The 13,524-nt window shown below is 31.0% G+C and overlaps 2 protein-coding genes, 1 long non-coding RNA gene and 2 pseudogenes across 3 annotated transcripts; 1 reads left to right on the top strand and 4 right to left on the bottom strand.

The window, feature by feature from the left end:
- Window positions 1-4,349: 4,349 nt before the first annotated feature.
- On the bottom strand, window positions 4,350-6,772 carry LOC125387109 (annotated as a pseudogene).
- Window positions 6,773-6,949: 177 nt separating this feature from the next.
- Window positions 6,950-7,760, bottom strand: LOC125387063 (protein PXR1-like). The gene is made up of 2 exons (XM_048414224.1): window positions 7,739-7,760; window positions 6,950-7,530 (listed from the first exon to the last, which is right to left on the bottom strand). Exons 1-2 carry the CDS (start codon window positions 7,743-7,745, stop codon window positions 7,046-7,048), a joined length of 492 nt encoding a protein of 163 aa, XP_048270181.1. The 5' UTR covers window positions 7,746-7,760; the 3' UTR covers window positions 6,950-7,045.
- Window positions 7,761-7,908: 148 nt separating this feature from the next.
- LOC125387078 lies at window positions 7,909-8,608 on the bottom strand (annotated as a pseudogene).
- A 279-nt stretch (window positions 8,609-8,887) lies between these two features.
- On the top strand, window positions 8,888-10,165 carry LOC125387099. Its single transcript, XR_007227661.1, has 2 exons — window positions 8,888-9,302; window positions 9,896-10,165. It is a non-coding gene; the product is annotated as an uncharacterized LOC125387099 (long non-coding RNA).
- A 429-nt stretch (window positions 10,166-10,594) lies between these two features.
- On the bottom strand, window positions 10,595-12,955 carry LOC125387047 (katanin p60 ATPase-containing subunit A-like 2). Its single transcript, XM_048414208.1, has 6 exons — window positions 12,670-12,955; window positions 12,283-12,559; window positions 11,722-11,890; window positions 11,552-11,664; window positions 11,153-11,355; window positions 10,595-10,990 (listed from the first exon to the last, which is right to left on the bottom strand). Exons 1-6 carry the CDS (start codon window positions 12,687-12,689, stop codon window positions 10,606-10,608), a joined length of 1,167 nt encoding a protein of 388 aa, XP_048270165.1. The 5' UTR covers window positions 12,690-12,955; the 3' UTR covers window positions 10,595-10,605.
- Between the last annotated feature and the right edge of the window lie 569 nt (window positions 12,956-13,524).

The following is a 13,524-nucleotide window of genomic DNA, read 5'->3' as shown; positions in this document are numbered from 1 at the left end:
TATTCGAGTACTGCATTTGAATTGCAGAGCAGTCGGAAGTAACGGCGCACGTCGTTGATATATCGACAGGAACATGAATTCTTTTTTCATACGATGAATACTTTTTTCATCGACTTGTTAAACCGAATCAAGTTTTCAAATCCAATCATTTAATTTCATCGTTTTACATCGAACGTTTCAATCTTTTTTCTTTTAAATACCTTACCTATATTTCATCTCGTTGAATATTCCATATTTTTAATGCTACTACCACTTATTGGTAATTACAAATATGTAATTATCGTTCTAAAGTTAGAAATTCGAAATAACATTCGTCAGTATATGATTCTACGTTTTATATAGAGTAGTAAAAATGATACAATGAGTTTCGTTAAATAACCAATAAAAATTTTTGTTCCTTTTTCTTTTTCTTTTTTCTTTTTTCTTTTCTTTTCTTTTTTTTTCTTTCTTTCTTTTTTTTTTTTTTTTTTTTTTTGGTTTTATGTATCCAAGATCGAGAATAAACTATGTGCACGTTTCTTGTATTCGTTTCTTGTATTTTTATGAGGAATTCAGTCTTTTTACGCCACAAGAGTCTCAACGTTTTCGTTTTCACGCCTACGTTACGCTCGTTAAACACGTTGCAACAAGACCATGAATAAGGATAACAGCTTTAATGTTTTCACATGTGTCAATTTATTATTTTAGACCTTAAATATTTTATTTATAAAATCTTTATTTAAACAAGTTACCATTGTCGCTACAATAAATCAATGAATGAAATCAGTTTAAATTTAAAATATCATTTCATAATTTCTCGTCACTTGTATCTAAAAACAACAAAAAAACGGTGTACCCACATCGTGCGTAGACGGGAAATTAGAACAGTGGAGCTTAATTGAAACACTGATCATATTCCGCGATTGTAAAACAATAATAGAAAATCGTGTTTCTTTTGAAGGGTATGAAATTGTCAGGAGATTATGCCATTAATGAAATTGGAAACTGGCTGGTCAAAGGGATTAAACTCAATTAAACCGAACTGTGTTATATTGTACAAAGGCTAGAGAACTGCTACCAAATATCTGCTAGTTTAAAGGTGTCCCTTATAAATTCTAATTATATTTCAAATTCAATCTCCTAGTAATAAGTAAATTAATATTTTACCTAAAATCTGTGATATAGATAACAAAAATAAATTCTTTACATTATTCGTTAGTTTGCAATATAATTAGAATATTATCTTTATTTTCTGCTGTCTTTGTTATTCTTAAAAGATAAACTGCTTATTTACAAATTTAACACCGCATATGCTATTAATAAATCATTTTATATTTAATTTTGCAACCTTCAGTCATTGTTAAAACTTGTTGACAATACTGTCGGTTAATAGAAATTTCTAAAATCCCCTTGTTTCTACTCGATTAGAGGGTATATTGCAGAAACTATGTTAGCTACAGTGTTAGCTACAAATCATCTGTGTCACTCCGTTAAACTTATACACAATAGTATTGTTTCTTGTTTTCATTTAAAATAAAATATGTTATTGTAGGAATGAAGCAGAATGTTCAAATAATTGAAACAACTTTTTGTCCTATAATTAGTGCCTTTCATTTTAAAAATTAAAAAATTTTTAATCAACGATATTTGGAAGTTTCGATCTAAAATGACCAGGAATTGAAACGGAAAATATTTTGATGCCAATAAATACGTATTATTCACACATAAAACAAATATGAAAACAAACATCGATGTATATGAATGAATTTTGAAATGGGGAGGAATTATATGATTATACCCATTCTCTGTTGCGTTTAATTGTTTCAATCGATGTCTCATGAGAATTTTCATCGAATTCTTTAGAGATCCTGGCTGTAAGGTCTTTTTAAAATTATAAGAACAGATTCAAACTATAACATTTGAAAACTTGTGGTTACAAAACTTACTTGTTTCTCATAATTATTTAAATGAATCTATTCGGTATTTTGAGTGACCGTCCCTTTATGGCTCGGACGACACCTCTCCTTCCTTTGGGAAATTCCGAATTATCTGTCCTCCCCGAGCTGCAAACCTGATGACTTAGACAGTAGGGAAAAACATCAGGGAAAACCTCTGACTAGAAAAGTACGATAGACGAACAAAATTTAACGGCTGATGGGGAGTATCAACAACATACAAGGACAATCATCAACAAAGTGTCGTACCGTGCGGGTGAAATACTGGAGTTTCAATAAGATCTTATAACCATCGAGTTCAGAACATCAACAAACTTTGTTTGCATAAAGCAAGTGTATACAAAGTGTCAAATTACACTAACACCCGATCTATTAAATCCGTTCCACCTTGAGCGTTAATTCATTCAAGGTTCGTGGTATCGATCGATCGGTCGGACGTGCCCGGTGGCTCTTTAGTCGATGATTTGTAACAGAATCCTTGCATTAACACAGATTCTCAGAACACACAACTTCACCCAGCAGATATCGATTACAGTCAGTTGTCACTAACAATGCTTTTATCAACAATTTCTTTACCTGTTGATCCTCTGGAAGTTTTAACTATATATATTCTCTAGGAACAGTAGGATTTTAATGATATAACTTTACTAATGAGATCTTAATGTCATAAACGGTATCGAAACTTCTTAATTAATGTCGTTATCGAAGAAGAGACTCGTAATCTTCTCAAACGAAGAGCACTTGATGTTTACAAGTAGAACTCGATATCTTAGTTTCTTAAAATGTGTTTCTGTGTTTACTTTCTAAATGTAAACTTTATTCAAAACGAGCCGTTCATTCGTTACAGGCCGTTAATAAAATTGCACTTTGCACAAAGGAATTGCCGTTAATAATTTAAGATTCTCTGCTCGTCGTACAGGGTATATATCGTAATTATTCACGACGATCGTAACGTTTAAGTCCAATTCGAGCTTAAAATCCCACGTGAGCTATACTACCACAATAGCCTGAATTTCTATTTGTTCGTTTACTGCCTGTTCGTACTCGGAGCATCCGTTGTAAATTACAGCAAAATCTTCTAATGTGTTCCAGAATATGTCTTCATGGAATTTTAATAATTTATTAAATCTATAGATAACAAATGTAAAACTTATTAATTTATAATTAATATAAAATAAGAGAGCACGAAACTTCCTATTTTATGGACATATTAAACATTTGTAAAAAATTCTGTATCATTAGTATCACTTTAATTACTTTAAAGGATATAATCCCATAAAGCCGTGACCCCTGAAAGAATCGATGTTCACGCGTGACAAATTGGCGTCGTATGAAAGTTCCGGTATGAACGTTACTAGAGCTGATACCAGCTAGGGGCACAGGTATATGTTCTGGGCTCATTATATATTTATAAAGGGCTGCCGATTCAACGAGTGGTCCGGGTAAATTTAAATTGTAAATAGACAGAGATTTCAAGTAAAAGCCTGGATAAGAGCGGATATGGTATGAGAGTCTGTGGTGGAAAGAGGAACAGGCTGCTTTTATTTGTAAAGTTTGAATTTCCTCGATATCGAAGGTGTTTAAGCCGCAAGTGTGTTTCATGTTAATCGTTCGTGTTAATTCATTCGAGACCGAGATTTTATTGTAATACGATTCCTGGGTGTCAGTACGATCTGAATGTTTTGTTAGAATGATACTGTGCTTTTCTCTCTCTGGAATATCCTTTTCATATTTTAATTTTAAATCGATGACAATCTTAAATTTTATGCCTCATGTTTTTAAAATATAAAATTATATACTATGTTATACTATAATGTATTATGTACAGTTATATATATTATGCCTACTGATTGATATGAATTTCTTTCGGTCTCGAATGCGTTAAAACGGAGCGCAAAGAAGTCGAAATTACTTATTGTAATTGGTAAAACATCGTGAAAGGCAGACAGATACAAGAAAGAAGTTAAACTATAAATTATATTTGCGACATTGTTATGTTTTTGCTTTCTTTAAGCCTTTCATCAAGACAGCCGATCTATAAATATTAATCGACCAATTTCTCTAAGCTTGTAACTTCAAATTAATGTTTATATATATATATATAAAGAGTTACGTATTAATCTATCTAAATATTTAAAAAGATGTTTAATGTTATAAATGATGGATATTAAAGATGTAGTCTTCGCGTGTTCTTTATCATATCCCTGATCAAAGACATTCCAATATTATTACAATATCCAATTACATATTGATACACAAGATATACAGATTATTATTTATAACATTTTGGTTTTCTTAATTGAGTTATTCATTTAGTACAAATGATAAGTAATTAGTAATAAGTCATAAAAAAAAAAAAAAAACGGTATTGTAGTAGAAATATTATAAGAAAACATTTTCTGTTTCAGTGTAGAGTTACTCCTTTTTATAGACAGTGTCGTACAAATCCGTACGTCTTTGAGAAAATGTAGGTATCTGAGCCCTTACTTCCTCAACAACTTTCAAATCTGAGAGAAAAGAAAAACATACGAAGTAATAAGTAATGCTTGCTAATAAATTCAGCAAATACAGAGGGAGCCGGCAAAATCGATGAACCAACGAGACTAAAAGTTAATTACATCATGGATTTTTCTCGCTTTTAATGTTAAGCTGAAAATTACCGATATCGGTGACCACCATATTTTCCTGAGTTTCCAAATCATAAAGGATTTTCCCCCAGGGATTTGTCAACTGTGTATGTCCCCATGCGACATAACTTGCTGAAGGAACACGAGCCGGTGATATACAGGCGACGTATAATTGATTGTCATTCGCTCTGGAACGCTGAAGTAATGACCAGTGCAGTGGTCCAGTGGTCATATTGAATGCCACCGGATATATCAGTATTTGGCAACCTAACACAGAGAAACGGGAAATATGAGACCACTGAATTTTAGTTAACTTTGTAGGTGCACAGTCCACATTCCATAATTTATGAATATGCGAGAACAGTCCTCTTGTCGTGCTTCTAATTCTTTTATTTATTTCATTTTCAGCGAATATACTGGTTTTGTAAATTAAGCTCCTTTTTATACAGAGTTACAGATTATATTGATTATACTTTATATAGAATATATTTAAGAAAGATAGTTACTTTCCTGCTAGTTAAGTATTGTTCGATTAAGCTACTGTACCTTTGTTCCGATAAATGCGTGCCATTTCCTCGAATCTGATATCATAGCAAATGCCAATACCTATTTTCCAGCCCTTCACATCAAACATTGTTAGGGAATTACCAGGACTGAGTGAATCACTCTCTCGGAAAGTAATCTTGTTGGGAATGTCGCTGTCGAATAGATGTACCTAATAACATAAAAATATAGTTGCTAACTCTATTGCTGTAACTTTTGTAATTTAACATCAATGTTACGAACTTTTAAACTTTAATTGTTTTTTATTTAATAACTGACAGCGTTTTTATCACTTTCTTTTATTAAAAAGTTTTATCATTTAATAATATTTGAGAAGGAATATTTTTTAAGAAAAAATAAGTTTTTTCGTATGTGAAAAATTTATATTACAAAACAAATATATTGTACAAAAACTTATATATTATATTACGACAAAAATGTATGTTTCTCGTATCAAAACGTATTTTATAAACCTATAACATATTTTTTAAATTATAGAATTGGTTATAGTACACGTATGTACATATGTATATTCCTAAATTATTCCTAGATAGAGTCACTTTCTCCACCCCGATATTTTCAATTTCAAAGCCACATGGAGGTATATTATTTACCTTCCGGTGTTTTGCTATCAAAGTTCCATCGGGACCCCAAATAGTACAGCAGGTATTGTACAATTTATCGCCCTCTATTTCAGGTATCGTACCACCAACTACATAAATGCTGTTTTCCTTAGCTGCCTTCGATAAAGCAACGCTCGTTTCACCGTTTCATCGGGAATACTCTCGGCGTATTTTGGAAACTATTCTGCATTGCAATATTTCAATTAATGAAAAATAACTGTCCTTTGTTCCAACCATAAATTAAGTTGAAATGTTTGTCAATTTTTTATTTTTTAAATTAGTAAAATAACTAAATTTTACATTTCGATTTACTTAAATATATAATTACTTAGATAATAGTACATATAATAAATTGTTTCTACAGGTTCAAGATGAAAAATGAATATTTAGAAATGTTTGTTTAATTACAATCATGCTATTTGGTTTAGTACCAGTGACTTGTTACTTAACGACTTTGCTAGTACTTTTTGAAACATAAAGTTAGATTTTAACTAACATTAATTTTTAACTACTATAGGTGGAATTATAAATACAAAATAATTGATAATACTAGTTTATTATTAAGTACCTAATTATTAGTATCTTAAAAAATATATTTATACAAAAATCACGATAATCATAAAAGTGGGGAAATTCTATATTCTCGAGTCAATTCACAATCTTTATGGAAGTATAAACGATAAGGTAATTTGTCTACTTTTACTTTTTTCTATATAGTTGTTATACATATAATAAATTATTAGAAAAAGAAACAAATTATTACGTATTCCATATGGTGAATTAAAGCATTCAGGAAGAGCGATAATATCAGCATTATGCTCTTTCGCGCTGGAAATGTAGGAAACTGCCCGCTCTACATTTTTGCTTTTTACTTCATTTACTTGAAGTTATACCAACGCCAAGCGAAATGCTAAAATGTTGGAAAAATTAAATACACTCGGTTATATATTTCCCATACTTTTTACCTATAAATACTTTATACATAGTGAATATACTTACTCGACATCGTTCGCACTACTTGTTTAGCGATGTTCGTAAGTATCATAATGTTCTTTGAGGTTATGTATGTATACTACTCGATATCAACATTACGTAAACAATACGCGGGGATTTTTAATAATTATTGATAAAGTTTAGGACATTAACTTTGATGTAATTGTAAACATTATTACATATTATAATTAAATGTAATTTTCAGTTAAGGGTAAGAAAAGAAATATAATATTTTGTAAAAATACACTTTATTATAAAATCTGTATAAATAAAATTGTACAATTTATCTTGAAAGTAAAATGACCGAATACGTCCCTGGAAAATATTACTGCCTACTAAATGATCGAGATCTTGATCTTTCTCGTCTTTTGTGTTTCTTTCTGTCTGCGTAATCTCTGGGTTTCTTATCTCTAACGTTTTCTCTTTCTTCGCCTTTCTTTTTATGTTTCTTACTTGATCTTTCGGATGAGCAATCGTGCTTCTTATCTTTCTTTGACTTTTTCAATCTTTTTAATTTATAAGAATCATTACTATTAGAGTTACTTCTTTCTCTTCGTCTCTTCTTTTCAGAATCACTATCGCTGTCATCATTAGATTCGGAGCGCCTTTTTCGTCTTTCTGATTTTTTATCCCCCACTTTATCATACTTGTTCTTATTCTGCATCGTACTTCCGATTTTCTTTCTTTTATTACTACTTTTGTCACCATCTTCACCGTCTTCGGGGTCAGGGGACATTGATCTTTTTCTATCCATCTTTTGCTCGAGTCCCTTGGATTCCTTGTCCTTATATTCCTCATACTTTTTTGTATCTGAAATTAACCCCATAAAATACTGAAAGCTAAAACCTCTACATTTATCATATTTTATATAAAAATAGAAGGGACCTTTAAAAAATTGCATGCAACAACACACTTACAGGTACTTTTGAATTAGTTTTTCTACATGTCCGATTATGTCTTTATATGTATATGTCAATTCAAATTTATTTTCTTAAAAGTCCCTTAATGAAAAACTAACACTTCATATTAACTTTGAACTTTTGAGTTCTTAGAATATTCTGATTTAGTCACTGGCTGTACCATAAATTCATTTACAGATATTATATTTCCACCAAGAGCTAGTTTTATTATGAGCCTTCCAGCATCATCATCGAATCCTTCTATTTGACTATAATTATTACTTTGCTTTCCAGCTATAATTTTCACAAATGTTCCTTTCTCCATTTTAACTTCTTCCTCTTCTTTTTTGGAATCTGTATTTTTCTTCTACAATGCTACTTTGTCTGCTCCAAGACTCATACCTTTTGGTCGTAATTCTGGTATGACAGCTGCTACTAATCTGTAATAGTTAGAATGAACGATTGTGAAATAAAAAATGATGTTCTCTGTTTACTTTCCAATAAGTGATGTATTAAATACATACAATTAATTTAATCCAGAGTAAAATTCATACTTTTCATTTCAACCAATTCCCTTTCCTGGTTGCCATCCCATTCCCCGTAACATTGCTACACCAAAATCATCAATAGGAATTTTTTCATAATCTTCTAACGTAGACTGAAAAATACAAAACGATATTTATAATATGCAAATGTAATACATCTGTGCATTGCACATCAATATGTTGATAACGTACCTGTTCTTTGCCTCTTAGTGATTCATCTTCTACTAAAGGTAAGGTTAAATCATTTGTTTTAGTTTCATGTTCATTCTTTGATTTAAGATCCTCAATGATTTCTTTCGCCACTTGTTCTTCTAAAGTAACAACTTTATTTTCACTATCTTCAACTGGCTCTTTCTTTATTGATATTATTGGCGATGTTTTTCCATTAGATAGCTTTGATTTTGCCTCGTTAACACTAGCGTCTCCTACCTTTTCCTTATCTGCCTTCGGAAGGAAAATGTCTGCATCTATTTTATTAACTATTCTATCATGCCAGGTTTTTGAACCTAGTAATGAAATAATTAGAGGTTCATCTTTTTTTTCTTCCTTACTGAAATAAAAAAATTGTTTTCAAATATATATATTCCGCTATTGGTGATTTTTATAGGTTAGGTTGAGGTTATATGTTTCTTGATTATAAATTTTACTTTTTGAACTCACCCTATTACTTTAATACCTTTCTCATCAAGGCATTCAATGTAATCAACTTTCTTTTTTTCTTGTGGAATAGCATTTTTTAACACAGGGTTCTTAATAGATTTCGCAAAACCGAAGGAAATCTTCTTTCCTTCTTCTGCCATTTATTTGTTATTTTAACACTGACTTATAGATCAATAGACATGTATATACTAGACATAAAGATTGATGTCACTTGAAACTATGTACATGAATCTAATATCTTATTATACTTTATTAATCTACTCAAAATTACTTGCACATTACTAAAATTTCATTCCGACAATATATCAAGCGCCTGAATAAGTGACATTAAAGTAAACATATATCAGAGAGGAAATAAGAAGAACTGACGCCTATGGTCTTCTATGTTACAGAGCTAGTGCTACACCATACGGCCAAATGCCGAAAATGGCTAGGATATCCCAGAGAGAGTAGTGCTGCACCATGCAGCCAAATGCTAGTATATATCTGCCTATACGTTTCAATCAGAAAATCGATATTATGTGTTCATGTGAAAGTTTACATTTCCCTAGGAGCTGTATTTTGATAGATTTAAGCTTCTAATGGAGTATTTTAAACGTATAGAGTATACTATGAAGTAGATAGTAGTGCGGATCATTTTATATTCATAGTGGTGCTTTCATGGTTTCACTAGGGTTTTGGTGAAAGCTTAGGTTGACATTCACGGTTCATTTAGACTGATAATTCACGATTTCATCTATTCCCTTTTTTTCTCTTTTAAGCCTCCTTTTTCTATGCTTGGCCAGTTCCAGTAAATGTATTTAAAGCTATTACAGGTCATTCAGAAGTTACGTCTCATAAATTAAAATACATAGAAGAATGGCAATTACATTCTCCTTTTTATCATTTATATTCTATTATTAGAACACGTATCATTTTTCAAAATTTTCATTGCAATCTACAATTGTTTATGTCATCTTCCTATTGGTCATCGACTTTGTCATTTGCATGTCTCATTTTCCTCGTGTTCGGCATTTCAATATCAGGGAACGAATTTCTATCTTCTACATGAAATCATCTCTTTAATTTCAGATAGACGAATATGCGGCTGCTTCTGTTCCAAATATCTCCGTTACTGTGCCTGTTGACGGAAATCGGCGCGGCTGGGATCGGTAAAGCATGTCAGATCCTGCCATACGCGACCGATTCCTGGAATCACCCATCATGGCCACGGCTCGACTCTTCCGCGTTCGAAGTTCGCAGCGTGACCGGAGTTGGTCATCTCAATCCCTTGTTTAATTGTTGATTTTTTTAAATCTTTGTTTATTAATTCCAGGTTTTTTACATATTTTTTTTTTTTTTTTTTTTACATGATTTTTTCCAGAATAAACGCTGAATTCTGATTGTAGGGTGGATACAGGCAAAAGTACCGATACGCGACGGTACGACATAGCCATGCATTATTACATTTCTTTTTTTTCTTTTTTTTTTTAAGATTATTATTGTAACTTAAATTTAAGCCGCTGTTACGCTGTGCCTATGTGCGATATTTTAATTTATGTCCTGAAAGCCTGGACGCAAAAACAGGACAGTTCGTTAGCGTAGGAGGGAACTTCTTCGTTAGACTGAACTCTGTTGATTGACTATTGAAAGCGGAAAGCGTAATAAGTTATAGTAATTCTTTTGCACGAGATTAAATAATTCAAGAGCGTTATTTTTTAGTATTGATTAGAGTTATAATATTTTTATATTTTTATATTTTTATACTTTTATATATTTATATTTTTATACTTTTATATTTTTTAAAATATCTTGTTTTGGCATACATATTTTTTCCACGCTTCATATCTATCCACATTCGTAACTGTAGGTGACATTTTTTTTAACAATTTTGCTATTATTTTATAATTCTTTAATTCATATTTCAAAGTCGTAGTAGATGTTTCTCCTTTTTCAAGTCTTTTAAACATTGGATTCATTTCTAGCAGCCATGCTTGCGTACAAAGCAATTTTATATCAGCACAAGAATATTTTTCAGTAGATTTTATTATGTGACTCACAATATCCATATTCTCTAATAATCGGTTGCTAAGGTATAATTTGAACATATAAAATCGAGTAACTTCGTTTGGTAATGATACGTATATATTCTTTTCAAGGCGTCTGCGTAAAGTTGCATCAATATCCCTAATAATATATTTACAATAAATATTATTGTTCTGTTATATTAATAATAACGAAGGAATATTCCGAACAACACAATAATTAAGATTAAGATAATGAATAATTATGATATTAAGATATTTTCTACTTAGAAAACATTGAAATAGCTATAAATGATATACATACCAAGGGCAATTAGTTGCGGCCAAAAGAACTACATCAGAATTTTTGTTAATTACTAATCTATCCAATCTAAAAAGAAGTTCTGATCTGAATGTCTTTGCAGATTCAGACAATGTATACTTTACTCCTTTATTTGTTCCTATGCAGTCAATCTCGTCGATAAAAATAATTGTAGGCGAATTATTATAGGCAAGTTCAAATAAAACCTGTTCAGTTTAACAAATGTATTTATTATTTATTAAATATTATATTCAAAATTCCTTAAATTCATTGTTTCATCACGAACGTAATATCATTTCGTTTTCCAAACAACTATTCTATTTATATATGAATGACGACAAATAAAAACAAATCTTTTTAAACCTAGAATCTCTTCTTCATAGACAAAGGAAATCAACTTACACGGATATACTTCTTGGAATCACCTCTCCATTTGTCCACCAATGAGCTGGTCGTTACGTTAAAAAAGGTGCATTGGCATTCTGTTGCGACTGCCTTCGCCAACATCGTCTTCCCTATTTCATAATTGCTTGTAAACATGTATGGGAATGAAAGAAATACGAGTATCTTACCTGTACCAGGTGGTCCATATAGCAGAATACTTTTACAGGGAGCAAATGGGCCTTTAAAAAAGATAGGGTATTTAAGGGGATACAGAATGGCATCCTTAATGGCAGATTTACATTCCTCTAGGCCTGCAATGTTGTCCCAATATACATTTAATTCTTTCAGTATGATTTCCTGCGACAATACAAAGATGAAATGGTGCATAATCTCTGTATTAATTTCCTCGAGTGTTATGTAATTCATTATTTAAAGCTTTACTGAAATCCCTACGTCATTGATATACAGTGGATTGTTTATCCAAGGTATTTGTTGGATATACAGTGGATATATACAACAATACATTTGTTGGATATTGATATACAGTGGATTGTTTATCCAAGCTATTTGTTGGATATACAGTGTATACAGTGTATACAGATATACAGTGTATACAGTGTATACAGATATACAGATATATACAACAATACATTTGTTGGATATTGATATACAGTGGATTGTTTATCCAAGGATAGGTATTTTATTTTTAAAAAGCTTTACAATACGTATATTAATCGAAAATAACTTACAGATAAAATGTCTTGAGCAATCTTCTGCAATTCTGGATTGTCTATATAAAGGTTCCGAGCACATTTTGATATCTTTGATTGCCTGGATTGTTCCATTGAGACGTTAAATGAAGCTCTTTGATGAAGCTCTTCTGATGAAGATCCATCGTTTTCATTGGCAGAAATTGTTGTCACTGTCATTGCAAGATTAATATCATCGGTAGCATCACCCCTCATCTTCTGTTGTGCATTCCTCCCTTCGACAGACCCAGATACAGACTCACTTCTCGTTTGTTTGCTAACAGATTTGACAAGTTTTACTACTTCTTTGAAGATTGAATGATATTGTAATAGATGCATTGAATATGTTGAGAAAGTTGAATAGTGTTAAATAATTTAAATTCTTACACTTTGTTCGCATTTGTCATTTCCCTCGTCTTTATTTCCTTTTCAGTTATTTTCTTACACAATATAGGATATATTTTTGGAATTTCATCTTGTAATAATTTTCATATTCTCTAAGAATAATTTCCAAATTGACGTTGTCGCAGACTCGATATTTCCGAGATAGACGAGCTTCCCGGATTAATACATCGCTAATGTCTACATATCTAAAAAATATAATTTTTAATTCATTGAACAAATTTTATGCTATGAGTACACACTATACGATAATCATCAATTGGGACAACTGTTTTATTTCTATCCTTTCTATTTATCTATCTATTCTATTTCTATCCTTCTGCTTTTTAATTTCTAATTTTTAAAGTTTGAATTTAAATATATTTTCATTTATAACTAGTTAATCTACGTTATCGATTGAGTTATTCTATAACAACCGAGTTACCGATGTCGATTTTCAAATTTTGATTCCTTCCCCTCTTTCCGCACTAATTTCTATTTCGATTGGTCACCGATATTATTCGAAAAAATTGCAACTAAGAAGATATCTAAATTGCAATGTACTCACCCATTGCGTTCCAAATAATCACACTAATCATAATAATCACAATAGTAATCGCAATAAGGTCCAATATGTCCCAATTACGTTCCGAAGTATGACTCTCCTCCTAATGCGACATTTATTTTTTTTATTATTAACAATAATTATTAATAATATAAAGATTTTCATGCAATTTTCTGTTACATTGCGAGTTTAATAAATTTGTTACACATAATTTTGTTATCTACTATCTTGATACGCGCAAAGATAAATCTTAATGATATATAATACAGCGTAAATGGTTATAAATAATTAATTAT

The sequence above is a fragment of the Bombus terrestris genome, unplaced genomic scaffold (genome assembly GCF_910591885.1).
Source record: "Bombus terrestris unplaced genomic scaffold, iyBomTerr1.2, whole genome shotgun sequence".
Taxonomy (NCBI): domain Eukaryota; kingdom Metazoa; phylum Arthropoda; class Insecta; order Hymenoptera; family Apidae; genus Bombus; species Bombus terrestris.
Note: the sequence above shows the minus strand (reverse complement) of the source record. Positions and strands in the feature narration are given on the sequence as shown.